This window comes from Enhydra lutris, unplaced genomic scaffold (assembly GCF_002288905.1).
Source record: "Enhydra lutris kenyoni isolate GAN:26980312 unplaced genomic scaffold, ASM228890v2 scaffoldscaffold13, whole genome shotgun sequence".
Lineage (NCBI taxonomy): Eukaryota > Metazoa > Chordata > Mammalia > Carnivora > Mustelidae > Enhydra > Enhydra lutris.
Window position 1 is genome coordinate 35,377,398 of NW_019154097.1, and position 14,614 is coordinate 35,392,011.

General features: G+C 54.9%; 1 protein-coding gene across 6 annotated transcripts in view; it reads left to right on the forward strand.

The window, feature by feature from the left end:
* Nucleotides 1-417: 417 nt before the first annotated feature.
* The window catches only part of LOC111146186 (proline rich coiled-coil 2B), a 58,594-nt gene continuing 44,397 nt past the window's right edge, over nt 418-14,614 (forward strand). For 5 of the 6 annotated variants that reach the window (XM_022501621.1, XM_022501618.1, XM_022501619.1 and 2 more), the window contains exons 1-7: nt 418-611; nt 1,438-1,615; nt 4,648-4,750; nt 7,524-7,596; nt 11,314-11,457; nt 13,717-13,958; nt 14,421-14,542. In XM_022501621.1, the coding sequence (XP_022357329.1) occupies nt 497-611; nt 1,438-1,615; nt 4,648-4,750; nt 7,524-7,596; nt 11,314-11,457; nt 13,717-13,958; nt 14,421-14,542 (977 nt within the window). In that variant the 5' untranslated portion in view covers nt 418-496. Of the gene's footprint in view, nt 612-1,437; nt 1,616-4,647; nt 4,751-7,523; nt 7,597-11,313; nt 11,458-13,716; nt 13,959-14,420; nt 14,543-14,614 lie in introns of those variants that run through there. The other variant, XM_022501623.1, reaches the window with a different exon arrangement.

The following is a 14,614-nucleotide window of genomic DNA, read 5'->3' on the forward strand; positions in this document are numbered from 1 at the left end:
ACGGCCTTCATAAGCAGGTTGTGTACGTCCCCTGCTCTGCCTGAGTTCTGGTGTTAACGTGGGTGTGCTGCAGTGATGAGTATTTCTTTTCCGTCTTGAAGAGCTGTCCTTGACTTGGCACGAGGACTCAGTGTGGAAAGGTTTATATTTCAGTGTCGCTGATGAGCGGTAGACTCTGGCCAATTCAGACAGAATAGGACTTCTTAACGTTGGGGGTAGGGGAGGGACCTCCAACAAAATATTCTTTAAGTGCGAGCAGAACGGCCTGTGTGTGGTAAGGGTGATTCTCTAGAGACAGATCCAAAGCTTTCTTCAGGTCTTCAAGGAGATCCGTGATCCCTGAAGAATTCAGTCCATTGCCTTGGGTGTTCTGGTGGATTAACGCTCTTTTTTTTTTCCTTTCTTTTCTTTCTTTCTTTCTTTTTTTAAAACATTTCAAAGGCAGATCGGGAGTGGTGCCGAGAAAAATTTCCTTACTAGATGACATTTCATCGCAATGTCCGATCGTTTGGGGCAAATAACCAAGGGCAAGGATGGGAAAAGCAAGTATTCGACTCTCAGCCTGTTTGATAAGTATAAAGGAAAATCAGTAGACGCGGTCAGATCCTCAGGTAAGAACCGGGGTGAGGCCAGTTCTCTATGCTTTTCCTTACGTGAGAAACCCCGGTTAGAATGGTCTCGACCCAGAGTCCCCCGGTCACACTGCCTTCTGGGCATGGAGTGGTCACCTGGCAGATCTGGGGACGCAGAACCCCACTCTCCCCTCCCCCCGTTCCTCTGCTCCTGTTTGGTGTCTGATTTTGGTGCCAGTTCCTGAGGCAGAGAGGGCAGCTGCGGACAGGATATCCTGACTCTGCCTCCATGGATTGTGTCCTCCTGTGTCTTCTCCTGGAAGCTGGGGACAGGTTCCCCTCCGTGGGTAGACTGGAACTTCATTTGCATTAGTTACCCTGTCTTAGGCTTCGTGGTTCTGACATTCTGGAGCGTGGGGGGAAGGTCTTGTTGACACTGTCCACACCCTGGGAGGATTTGGGGACTGACGAGGGCCCCGCTCAGGCCCTGGCCCGGCCTGTGGCTAGGCGGAGGCTGCCCCTTCTGTCCTGCTGTGAGGCGCCTCAGCTGCGCAAGGTGGTTACCGTGTGGGGTGGAGGCTTCTGGGCCTGGCTCCCTGCCCATGGCGCAAACTCCCTGTGCCTGCTCCCGCTCTAGTAAAATGGAAGCCTCGGCGCAGATGTCAGCCTCTCTGTGCTCTGAGGCCTCGGCCACGGCCTTGTGAAGCGGCTGAGCAGCTCCCTGACCGTTTCGTCTGCCTGCACGCAGGCCGCCCCTCGTGTCTGTCCGGCTGTCTTTGTCGGCATCGCTTAGAGCGGGAAAGACCAGTGGCCTCCCGGCCTCTTTCTTCTGAAACTCGCCTGTCTCCACCCCTCTGTTCCGCAGTTATTCCTAGACATGGCTTACAGAGTCTCGGGAAAGTGGCCACAGCCCGGCGCATGCCACCACCTGCAAACCTGCCAAGCTTGAAGTCTGAAAACAGAGGAAACGACCCCAACATCGTGATAGTTCCCAAGGACGGGACGGGATGGGCAAACAAGCAGGATCAGCAAGACCCAAAGAGGTGAGAGCGGAGGGGCAGGTGGGGCCGGTGTAGCCAGAGCCTCATGGAGCGCCGCGGCCCCCTTTGCTTCTGCAGAGGGCAGCGGCCGAGCTGGAGAGCCGGGGACATCCCAGAGGAAGCTTCCTTCGCCCCGACCCCTGCTGCTTGGTTGTTTCTTGCTCTTTGCCTTCGTTTTCCCGGCTTCGGGAGCTGCAGCAGGGCTCCTGTGGGCTGCCTCGTCCCCGGTGACCAGTGTCCCCCGTGCCTTATTAGGAAGGGCCTTATCACCCCAGAGGAGCTTATGCAATGCCTCGGTGCTGGTTCCTGAGCCAGTGCGGGCCGCTGCGGCTGGGGCAGGTGCTCGAGGGTACTCCGCTCTGGTGGTCATCCCTTTGCGCCGGTTCTGGGGTGAGGAGGAGGCCGTCTTCCCAGCTTCGGGGATAGCAGCTCTCCGTAAACACTGCTGCAGTTAGTTGCTCCAAACAGACCCAGTTAGGAAGGAGAACAATCCAGAATCCTCCTTACTCAGGGTTGGTATGCAGCCTCCCTGTAAGCTCGCACTGCCAGCACGGCACTTACGGGAGCCGTCGGCGGCCCCGGGTCGGGCGCCGAAATCATTAGAGCCACAGCAACTGTAGGGGCTGCTGTTGGGCAAGAGACGGGGTGTGGGGGGGCGGGGGTGTTCCAGCTCGGCCCCGGGCACGTGACCTGGGCCCTTCCCTCCCGCTTTCCACTCTGGGTCTCTCTGCTGGGCGCCAGCGAGCCAGAACAGTGCGCAGGAGGGGTTTGGGATTTGTACTGGGAGGGGCCAGGGAGGGACAGGACCTTGCTAAGGCCGGCCAGCAGGACCTGCTGCTAGGGTTTGCCTGCTGGGGAGTGAGAATAGCACAGTCTGGTCTCCTGTGTCTTCCTGCCCTCGATCTCCTCTTGTGCTCTGGCTGCCAGTGCTCGGGATCCAGAGAGTAAAAGTGACTAGAGTGCAGCCTGCCAACCCGTGTCCTTTTCTCTCATTGGAAATGGCCATTGTGGCTTTTTTTTTTTTTTTTTTTTAGAGAGAGGGAGCGTGTGTGTGAGCACAGGGGTGGGAGGAGGGGGAGGAGGAGAGGCAGAGGCAGAGGCAGAGGCAGACTCTTAAGCAGGCTCCAGGCTTAGTGTGGAGCCGGATGCGGGGCTCGATCTCACAACCCTGAGATCATGACCCGAGCCGAAACCAAGAGTCGGGTACTTAACCGGCTGAGCCCCGCAGGCGCCCTGGCCGTGGCGGCTTCTGTAAAACTTCCTGTACTTACTTCAGACAAGATGTAGAGAGTAAGCACACAGTTCAGTCGGGTGAGCATGAAGGAACAGTAGAAATAGGGTCTGAAAAGCTGTTTTTACATTTTTCCAATAGTTTTTTTAGGGGCCGTACAGGTTGATGGTGAGTCCTGGTTTTGAGGATCAGCGGGCCACTTCCTCCGCGCTCTCTGGAGCCCGGATAGTGATCTGCTTGTTGCGCTCCGGTGTCCTGGGAGATACGGGGACATCCGGGCGGTTGTAGGACATGGAGGGGCTGATGCAGGTCGGACAGCCGGCACGGAGAATGTGGGGGTGGGGGTCCGCCGCTGCCGTCGTCTTGTTCAGACGGTTGACGCCACAGACTCTGTACTGACGCGGATATGGTACATTTCAGCCCAAGAGTTGACATGCCTCCACCCCAGTTCCAGAGAGTGAGGACAGGGCCCCACTCCCTGCTTATGTGGCTTCTGCCGTCGTTGGCACAGAAAGGGCCAGGGGATCTGAATGAGGCCGGTCTTGCAGAAGCACGTCAGCCAGGGGGAAGGTAGAGACGAGGCAGTGGACCCCAGGCGCTGGTCCTCTGCTCTCCTGGGCCATGTCCTCCCTTGGGGTCGCAGGGAGGGGACAGGCTAAGGGCCACCACCACTGGGACTCTGTGCTTAGGTTTGGAGAACACAAAAGCGATGCTATGCAGAAGCTTCTGTTGTAGGTAGGAGGTGACTTGAGAGGAGATTGGTGGCCTTAACTTTGTGGTGATGCTGCCCATGGGGCTGCTTGGGTCAGGTCGGCCCCCACAGCGTATACGTGTGTAGCGTTTGGCCTCAGCTTACTGGTGAGCCTCCGGCATCGGGGGAGACTGGGTGAGCGGATGGCGGCCCTCCTTGGGTCTCATGGAGCAGAACAAGTGACCAGAAGGCTCTGGGTGAGCAGACGTCGTCCTCACAGGCCCTGGTTGCTTGTGGAGTGTGTATCAGCTGACACAGTCGTCTTTGCAGGGCACTCAGGCCATAGCTTGTAAACTTCAAAATCCCTTTTAACCCAGCAGTTCCACGTCTAAGAACTTAGACTACTGAATGACACAGAAGTACGTGAAAGATTTGTATTAAGAAGTTCTCATTGAGGTTTTGCCAGTAATGGGGGAAAAATTGGGGATGGGGCCTATCCAGTTGTACTGTATCTCTAAAACCAAGAGTAGAGCCGTGTGCCTTCCCAGAGCACATTAGATACGTTAAGTAAAAACAAGTTACGAATTGTATGTGTGGTGTCACCCCACTCATGTTAAAAAAATACTATGCTAATATATATAGCAGAATCTGCTCGGTGTTTCACTCTGGAGGATGAGATCGTGACAAATTCTGTGTTAGATATATTTATACATTTATTTTTACTCTGGGCACATATTTCTTTTATAAGCCAATGAGCAAAATCACATCTCTCAAAGGCATTAGCCCCCTGCATTGCCGTGAGCGCTTGGTCAGGAGTCTGGGCCTCGGAGCCCCTTCCTTGTGTGACTCAGTTTCCCTGTTGGCGGCTCCTCCAGCCCTTGCTTATGGTGAGCTACCATAAGCTGCAGGGGCAGCTCTGCCTGGAGGCCGAGGACCGTCCTGCCCAGCAGACGGCTGTGGCTAGGCCTTGGAGGGGGCCCAGCTTCTCGTGGGCTCTGCAGTGGGAGAGTCTGCCGGGGAGAGCTGATGTGCTGCTGCCCAGGCTCTGGGAGGCTCGGAGGGGCTTGTGTGCGCCCGCACCTGTCTGACCGCTGTGCCCCCCACCTTGTCCAGTTCCAGTGCGACGGGCTCTCCGCCGCCGGAGTCGCTGCCGCAGCTGGGTTTGCAGAGGCCTGTCTCCAGCTTACAGAAGCCGACACAGTCGAGCAGCCAGGAGGTAGGTGCCGCGTGACCTGCTCGTTCTGGAGGCGAGCCTGGCAGGAGGCCGTGGGAAAGGCTCACGGGACATTGTCACGGGTCCCCTGAGGTGACTTGAGTCTGCAGCTTTTGGAGAGAGGCCCCAGATCCAAAACAGAGTACAGACACCTAACTTGCTTTCTGGTGTCTTACCTTGAGGGGAGTTCGCTGGGGTGAGCTCCAGGCCAGATCAGGGGCCCCTGGTCATGCTCCATGGGGACCGGTTAGGTCACAGGAAGGTTTGGGGGTCAGTTGAGAAACAAAATTAAGCAAGCTCCTTTACTGTCAGACCTCTCGTCAGTGTCTTTCGTGTGCTCGTGTGTGCTGTGACTCTGCAAAGACAGTGAGTGGCACTCCCTGATCCCATCTGTCCTACGAAACCTGTCTAACTTAACGTCTTTTTTTTTTTTTTTAGAAGGTTTTTTTTTTTTTTTTTTTTTTTTTTTTTTTTTTTTTGGAAGATTTTATTTATTTGTCAGAGAGAGAGAGGGAGAGAGAGTAAGCACAGGCAGACAGAATGTCAGGCAGAGGCAGAGGGAGAAGCAGGCTCCCTGATGAGCAAGGAGCCCAATGTGGGACTCGATCCCAGGATGCTGGGATCATGACCTGAGCCGAAGGCAGCTGCTTAACCAACTGAGCCACCCAGGTGTCCCTAACTTAACGTCTTTAGAGACAGGCGTGTGTAGGAACACACTTCGGGGGACTCTGGTGTGTGACCCTTTGCTTGTTGGTGCATTTCAAGTCTTCTGGGGGCGCCTGGCTGGCTTAGTTGGTGGCACATGTGACTCTTGATCTTGGGGTTTGAAGTCACGTAGAGATTACTTAAAAAAGAAAATCTTAAAAATAAATAAAGAGTGTTTTCCTAAACAGAAAACCAGGATTTAATCAGGCAGGGGCTCATAATGTACTCAGGCCATTGGAGTCTGTGGATCTTGTGGGTCAGTAGGTCGATACACTTGGCTGTTGGCTAGAAACCCAGATGAGACGCCTGCAGATCTTTTAGACCACAAGACGTGTAGACAGACACCTAACATTGCGCAGCTGTCTGGAAAACGACCTGCACTGCTGTGTTTTCGTTTAGTACTGCTCCCTGGGCAACAGAAGGCCTGAGATGCCATCCCCAACCACTGGGGAGAGTGTATGGCCTCGCCAGAAAGGCACCCTCCCCCACCTGACACCGAGCTGTGCTTTCGATATTAAAGGAAAAGGTGAGAGAAGTCCACATTCACGCGAAGCTCCCTGTTCACTGTCCTGAATCCATGAGTGCCCGGCGCCCAGCCAGAGTCCAGAGTTGCGCTCGGCTCTGTCTCCTGGACTGGGAAGCTTAAGAGACTAGGGCAGCCTTAGTTCGCCACCCTTGCTGTCTGCCGGACTCTCCTTGGGAGCTGCTAGAAGTGGATCTGTGCCTGTCCCCCAGGACTGCAGAGTCTCGGCTGGGCCTGGTGTGGGCCTGGTATCTGCTGAGAAGAGCTGCTGACCATGGTGACCAGCGTGCTGCTCACTCTGCCCCGGGCTCAGCTCTTCCCACGGGATGGCGGTGAAAAGGGAGTCCCGGTATTTCCGGCAGCTGAAGCTCGCCCCGAGAGACATGACGGCACTTGTTAGAGCATGCCAGCACTTGTTAGAGCATGCCAGGAGCTCTGACGGCAGCATTAGTGCCGCTTCTCGGTCCTGGAGCCATTCTCTTCCCGCTCGGTGCCTTTGGTGGGCAAAGGCAGGGGCACCATGGTGTGGGCTCAGACACCACGTGGGAGGCTGTGGGACGCCAGACTGGCCCGTCCCAGCAGCCCTGCCCTGTTTCGTCACTGGTACATACCTTCCGTGGTCTGTGCGCAGGGGCCTGTGGCCATCCCAGGGCACCCGGCCACTCCTGATACCTGAGTGGATCGTGAGACCTAGTCAGCTCTGCGCGGAAAGTGAGAGAGACTGTAGTGGTGCTGGGGGCAGGGCTGGGCAGAAGGGATCGATACTGAATGTGAGGTCAGACCCTGCAAGTGCTGAGATGTTCTGCTGCGGCAGCTTTGTTTTGTGCATTTTTACCTTCTGTTGGGGGTGAGGGAGGCTGCTAGGTTGAATGCTCTCTGGGAAAGGCAGGTGGGCTCAGTGGCTGGGGACTCAGCTGGGCTTGGGACACAGGCTGAGTGGGGACAGGTCCTGGTCCTGCCCTCCTCACTGGGACTAGTGACTGGTTTCTGAGCCTCAGCTAGGAGAGGACTGGAACCTTCCCAAGGTATGGGCGGGTTTGCTCAGTGAGGTGTGCCTCGCATAGCGCCTCACCTGCCGGGAGCTTTCAGCACCGCTGCTTGTGAGCCCAGCGAGTCCAGATCAGCAGAGAAAGGCCTCCCTTGAGTTGCTGTGCCTCGTAAGATGACAGTAATTACAGAAGGTGGTGTAGTGGCCCCTCCGGACAAAGATGAGGCTCTGGGCTCTTGCTGGCCATGGTACATGGGTTTTGAGACACGTGCTGGAATTGGGGTCTGATCATTAACCTCTGGAGCCAGGCACAGGAGCGCTGTGTGGGCATGAGAGGTGACCTGACAGAATGTTCTGGAGTGCAGTCTGAAGGGTACATGGGCTTGAGTCCTGGCTCTGCTGCAGGGCCAGGACGTGAGCTGGCCATCCCCTCTGTCCTGCTCCTCACCTGTGCTGTGGGCCTGGCAGCTCCTGACCCTCGGGCGGCCGCACAGGGGGGAAGCCGGCTGGAAAGCAGACCAGTGGCACTGGCTTTACTCTCATTTCCTTCCTCCTTTCAGAACACAAATTCAGTGCCAGGTGGACCAAAGTCATGGGCACAGCTGAATGGAAAGCCAGCAGGACACGAAGGTGGTAAGTGTAGGCGGTGGTGTCGGGCTGGGTGTGTGGGAGGGACGGGTGCCTTATCTGGACTGTTCCCTTGGGTCTTGGCAGCCCGTGGCCTCGGGCTCTGTGGGATCTTTGTGAGTGAGCTTCTGGTCCAAGCAGCCTTTCCCTCTGCCCCAGGGGTGGGAGCGTAATTCCGCCAAGCTTGTCTGCTCTGGTTTCCGGAGTGTTGTGAGTCAGGGCATCCCTCCTGAGGTGCGTGGGGAGGCTGGACGCTGGCCTGCCGCGCTCTGGCCTGGCAGAGCCACTGGTGGAACCGAGAGCTGCTCGGCAGTGCGGCCGACAGGCGTCTGCTGCCTCTTGCCCGGGCCTGCGGGGAGGCAGTATGGCGTGTGGGGCGTGAGCTGTGGGCCTCGGCCCTGGGAACCGGGCGGCTTGCGTCTTGGATGGTGGCACCACACTTGCTACCGTTCTCGGCCTGTCCGACCTGGGAAGCACTTGGGCCAGCAGAGCCGCAGCCGAAGCGGCCCCACAGAGGGAGATGGGGGGGAGGAGGAGCTCGGCTCCCGGTGACTGCAGAGGGGACAGCAGGACTCCTCCCCACCACCGGTGACCGGAGCCCTCAGAGAATGCAGGCCCTGGCTCCGTGGGTACTTTTGAGAGAAGCCAAAAATCCAGATTTTTCCGCATGAGCCCTCCTAACTTGTCCCTGTTAGGTTGACTGTTGCCGGCATACCGCACCCATCCAGCTGCGTGATGCCTCCGCGCTGCAGGGAGGGGCTGCCGGCGGGCCTGGGTGGCCGTGAGCGCTCTTCCTCCCATGAGAACACGGGCTGCCCCGTGCACCCTCTGCCCCCGGTCCTGGCGGCACCCTGGGCCTCCCGTGTGCCCGACAGCCGGGGCTTGGCCAGCTGCCTTCTGTAGCTCGTGTAGAAGCGCAGCTGACGCCCGCCTGCCCCGAGCCCTTCCCTGCTTACTGGCGCACATATGCCCCTTCTGGGAGGGAATCGCCGGTGCTTGGAGGCTCTGTCCTCAGTCTCCGGTGCAGAGTGACACATCAGTCAGCAGCGTGCCGTGTGCTGTCAAGTTCCCGCTCCTCCAGAGGAGCTCGGGGCCGGAGAGCGTGGGTCCCATCTGCGAGGGCGTTTTAAGGATTCCAGTCTCCAGATGAGGTAGAGGGGGCCGATGAGAGGGGGACGGCAGGGGGAGGGCAGCAGCAAGTATCTCAGTCCCTACAGTTAGGTCTTTAAAGAGGCTTTATAAAGGGCACTCGCTAGATTGTCTTCATAGTAGTCTTTATCTGTAAGGCTTGAAATTAAAAAAAAAAGATATTTTATTTATTTATTTGAGAGAGAGAGATAGTGAGAGAGGAGCACAAGCAGGGAGGAGAGGGAGAAACAGGCTCTCCTCGAGCAGGGACCACGATGCGGGGCTCGATCCCGGGATCCTGGGATCATGACCTGAGCCGAAGGCAGAGGCTTCATGACTGAGCCACCCAGGTGCCCTGAGAGGCTAGAACTTTTTAAAAAGTAGATCAGATGTGTTAATTTGTATATAAAAAGAACTACAGGGGTGCCTTTGGCTCAGGCCATGATCCCAGGGTCCTGGGATGGAGCCCCCTAGGACCCTGGCATTGGATTCCCTGCTCAGCAGGGAGCCTGCTCCTCCCTCTCCCTCTGCCTGTGCCCTCTCCTCTATCTCTCTATCAAATAAATAAATAAAATCTTTTAAAAAAAGAACTACAGAGGTTAAAAAATCCTAGTGAAGTTGGCACAAGCTGCGGAGGGCCGCGCGGCCGCGATCCAGGCACTAATACTCACACCCTTCGACTTAGCGGTGCCGCTCTGTGGAGTCCGCCTCGAGTGACGCTTCCTGTGTGAGAAATGACACACGGACAGGATGCTTCCTGCAGCACTGTAAGAGCAGAAGACTGGAAACAGTCACCTGAAATGTCCACCAAATTTTGGTGCTTTAATGAAATAATACTTTCCAACAGGAAAAACCTTTTACACGGATCTGGCAATGGTACATTCTGAAATGATGGAAAGAGCAGAGTAGCACGGACAGTGCGTTACTACTGTTCATGCAGAGATTGGAGATGAGGGAAAATACACTTCAGAAACACGTATGTGCAATAGAGAAGAGTCTGGAAAGGAGCCTCAGAGGAGGGGAGGAGTGGAACTAGAAGCGGCCTGTTTTCTGGGGGTGTCGGAAGTAGGTGGTGGGAGTGTTGGGGTGTCATCTGTTTGTGCCTTTCTCAGGCTTCTTTTGAACCTGTGATTCTGTTTCCTATAAAAAATAAGACGTGGTTCAGAAAGTAATTCCAAAACATGACAAAATCATTTGTGAATGTTGGATCACTCTTCTCGGTGGCGGCAGACCCTCCCGTGTAGAAGGTGCCGGTCAGGCCTTTTCCACCAGCACCAGCCCCCCGGGGCCTGACGGGTGCAGGCTGAGGGTGGAGGCTCGAGGGCTCCCGCACCACCACTGAGGGCCCCGCCTGGGACCTTCGGAGAAGCCCCCAGTATCCCCTCCTCGGGTTCGCATGCAGGGAACGGGTAGCCCTGGGGTTGGTGGTGGACCCCTTGAGCACGGACACTTTACGGAACGCTGCTGCTCCGATTGAGATTTTGTTTTTTGTTTTTTTATTTGTGAAGGGTAAGTTTAATTCATGCGTGGAGTGAGACCTTCGGGACTGCTGGGGCAGAAAAAGTATGGACTGTTTTTAAGGTTCAAATCTGTATTTTTAAAGTAAGATATTCATGTTTCATCCTTGCCAGTGGTTTTTTAACATGCCCGAGCGACTCTGTGAGTCGAGGTCCCCCTTCACAGAGCAGCAGAGCTCCTTTGTGACACTTGGAGATTGTCTCTCAGGTTAATCTTCGGTGAAGAATGTGTCACCTTGTCACCCCGGCAGGTTTATGTGGCCCTGGACCTTTTCACTGAGTGGGTTGTGAGTGAGTTGTTGCTTGTGCGTTCACGCCAATCCCAGCTGCATGTTTCCGGCCCGGTCTGCCATAGTGCGTGGGTCCGTGGGTGCACCAGTGCTGCTGGAAGAGTACTTGGGGGGAACTGGACTTGGTCGTCTAGGGAGCCAGGCACATCACAGTCGGACGTGCCGTGCCGTGACTGTTGTGTTATGTTTACAGGGTGCTGGGCATTTGGTTTAGATAAAAGCATCAGATCCCACTGGACCCTGAAATGCACCATTTATTATTAGCCATTCATCCGAAAGATGATTTCAGGTCCTGATGCTCAGTGCAGGGAAGGGCTCCCAGAAAGTTAAAGAAGGGTTTCTTCCGAGGAGCCTGTAGTACTGGGGAGTGGATGGGAGAGCCAAGGAAGGAGCAGACCCCAGAATCACAGGAGTGAAATGTTTATTGTTCATGAGAGTAGATCTGGGGTGGAGGCCTTGGGGGAGGCGCAGGGGGGTGTAGGAGGTTGTGGGCACCTTCTGGTGGATTTACCTCTGCATGAGAGCCATTGACCTCCTTTGGCTGAATTCCCCGAAGACCGCCCTTTTCTAGGAGCGGGGAAGGGTCTGGGCTGGAGCGCTGTGCTCTGCTCTCCCTTGCGCCGTGTCAGCAGCCCCTGTCGGCCATCTGAGTCCGGCTCTCCTTGTCCCTAGGGGAGTACACAGCGCCCGCGCAGGCTGCGTGGCTTCCGATCTTCGGAGCCACTAAGGCCAGCAGCATTCTTGTTCCTCTCAGTCCCCCTCACCAAGTCCTCTGCTTTTCTCGGCAGGTTTAAGGGGCTCAAGCCGACTGTTATCCTTCTCTCCCGAGGAGTTTCCGACGCTGAAAGCAGCTGGAGGGCAGGACAAGGCTGGCAAGGAAAGGGGCGTCTTCGATCTGTCGTATGGGCCAGGACCAAGCCTCCGCCCTCAGAGTAAGTGCACTGCGCTCCCTGTCTGGGCACGTGTGGGAACAGCGGACTGCCTGCCTCCTTCTGCCATTCTGCTGCTTAGAAGCATGCGTGCTCTCTTCTGGGCAGGCGTGCTTACTGACCCTGTACCTGTTCCCTGCCTCTGTGCAACTTACTCCCTAGGCTGGTCTGTGGGTTGAGCCAGGCCTGTCTGCTCCACACATCCCCCTGCCCATCATTAGACATTCGTTCTGCTCTCCTCGGGTGCTCATGGCAAAGACAGACCAAGGGCCCGTTCACTTTGTCCCTGGTTCAGAAGGCTCTTTTCTTTTTCTTTTTCTTTTTTTAAAGATTTTGTTTATTTGACAGAGAGCATGAGTAGGCAGAGAGGTAGGCAGAGGGAGAGGGAGCAGAGCAGGGAGTCTGACATGGGCCTCCATCCCAGAACCCCAGTATCTGACCTGAGCTTAAGGCAGATGCTCAACTGACTGAGCCACCCAGGTGCCCCCGGAGCCTGTTTTCTAAGCCACTGGTTCCTAAACCGAGCCAAATCCTATCAGGAGCCTTTGCAGAGTTTGTTAAAAAGTCTGATTTCCAGCCCTGCTCCATCTCCAGCCAGATTAGCGCCTGTATTTCAATGTGCCCGCTGGGGATTGTTTATACCCAGCCTAGGACTTGTCTCCACAGTCCCCTCATCTGGGGTCTGGCCAGGGAGTTTCAGGATTATAGAGCAGTACTTGTAGGTAATATATATATATTTTAAAGGTCTTTAGTGGTCAGAGATTTAAGATTTTCTTCGGGAATGAGATTTTTCATCTGTTCCGACCAGGGATTGTGAAACGGTTCTTGTTTGAGTGTGGGAGGGCAGAAGGCAGGGCTTGATTAGGTCTTGAAACACGAGGGACTTCTGTCTGCTTGTCTTCATTCATCCGCAAGACACCCAGCGTCAGAACTGATGCCCTGTAGACGACGTCCTCGCAAGGTGATGCTTTAATGGCGCCTACTGCCTTCTCAGTGGCCTGTGCTGGGTTATTTTGTCTGCTCCAAAGAATGTCACCAAATTCCTCAAGCCAAGCATCGTAGCTTTCTGGGATTAAAATAAGCTGCTTTGTAGGACTATAAAAAAATTTAGACCTAGAAGAAGTTTCTGGGATCAGTTCCATCTGAAGCAGGTGTGGCCAGAGTGGTGACCAAAGCCCTCGCCCAAGACTGCGTTCAAGGTGGTTCAGTTGCTGGGAGCCGACCCTGGTTTTGTGGCTCCTATGCTGTGTCTCTTTGTCTTAGGGGGTCAAGTACTCGGGGACCTTGTGCTTGACTGAGAAGGGTCAGGCTCATCTGGTTTCTTGTTGGCCTTTGATTCCCCCAGAGCTTGTTAAACTTGACGGTGGGAAACCTCATCTGGGACAGACAGATGGGTTGGCAGGTTGCTGTCTGTGACCTGCAGGAGAGACCCCTGAGCCGGAGCAGGAACAAGTGGGGGTGAAGGCCTGGTGGGTAGGGCTGCAGACCCTTCCACACCTCAGCTCGCAGGGAGAGGGCTTTGCTTTACCTTATGAACTGAGGAATCTCTGACCCGAGCTGTCACGGTGAAACAGAGTTGAAACATGTCAGTCCGCAGACCCTTCCACACCCCCGCTCGCAGGGAGAGGGGCTTTGCTTTACCTTATGAACTGTGAATCTCTGAGCAGAGCTGTCACGATGAAACTGTTGAAACATGTCAGGACTTACACCAATTTTCAAGGTTTTATTTCTAAGTAATCTCTACACCTACCTAACATGGGGTTCGAATTCACAGCCCCAAGATCGAGAGTCACACGCTCTACCTACTGAGCCAGGCACGTGTCCCAGGACTTACTCCAGTTTTAACTTAAAGCCCAGTGCTGAGCCTCGTGCTGATTCTGATGGTCCGTGTTTGTGGGAAAAATTAGCCCAAGGCTATTTTCATCAAGGCTGTCCTTATTTCTTTGTGTGTTAGATCTGTGGGTATGTGTGCTTTCTGTTAATTAACGGAAGACCATGTCTTGTTTACACTTGCCTTCTCTGTGAGTGGACCTTGTTTTGTATTTCTCTTACAACCAGACTTCCCACAGCAAGTTCATAGTCATTGGCCAGGTGCCTGCCCTCCACCTTCCCTGACAGATTCAACCACTTGACTCGACTCTTCACTTTTGGGTTTTTTGTTTTTGGTGAATGAGGGGGTCCCTTGACCTTCAGAACCTCACACAATCCCTCCTCCCCCTTCCTCTGTCCCCCCCCCCCCTTTTGCCCCCTTTCAATTTCCAGATGTGACAAGCTGGAGGGAGGGCGGTGGGCGAAACATAATTTCTGCCACGTCTCTGAGCGCCTCCCCAACTGAGCTGGGCAGCAGGAACTCGAGTGCGGGAGACGGAGCCCCCTCCTCGGCATGCACCAGCGATTCTAAGGACCCCTGTCTCCGCCCGGCTCAGCCTGTCCGCAAAGGGGCTTCACAGTTCGTGGGAAATGTATACCACCCACCTACATACCATGACATGCTTCCTGCTTTTGTAAGTTTTCAGAGTATGCATTTTTTTTTCCCACGAAGTTGGATTGCTCGTGTCCAGCAGAACCTCCTCTAAGTGGCTGAATGTCCACCTTGGTTCTCCTCCCAGTGTCTTTGCCCTGATGTGCCCTACTTTGGAAGTTTGCATTACTTCTGCATTTTTCTCTCCCGTTTTCAAATCTTAAGGGTCTTCGGCGTTCTTTCCCTGGTGATGTGGACGTTATTTTAGCCTTGGTTCTTTAGAAAAAGGAGAGGCAGGCATTGCCTATGACACCACAAGTCCCCTGGTGTACTTCCTGACGGCAGGAAAGAGATGGGGGAGACGGGGGTAGAATTCACTGGGCAGCTCCAAGACTTGCCTGTCTCTTTTTCCCAGTTTCCATTTTCCAAAACAAATTCGAATGCAAGTGGAATTTGGCATTTGAGCCATTACCAGAAAATCCTATTCATTGATGTTATGTTTCAGATGTGTTCACCGCAGTCATCAGAGAACCAGGGTACAGTGGAACGAGGATCTTTTCCCCTTCCCCAGCTCCGTCTTGAACCCCGTGTTCCTTTTAGACAGTTCCAGATGAATGACCAAGATGGGTAAGGCTTCTGTGTTACATCCCGCGAGGAGAGCGCGCCCCTGTTAGGGGGCGTTGCGCGAGGTCATGGGCT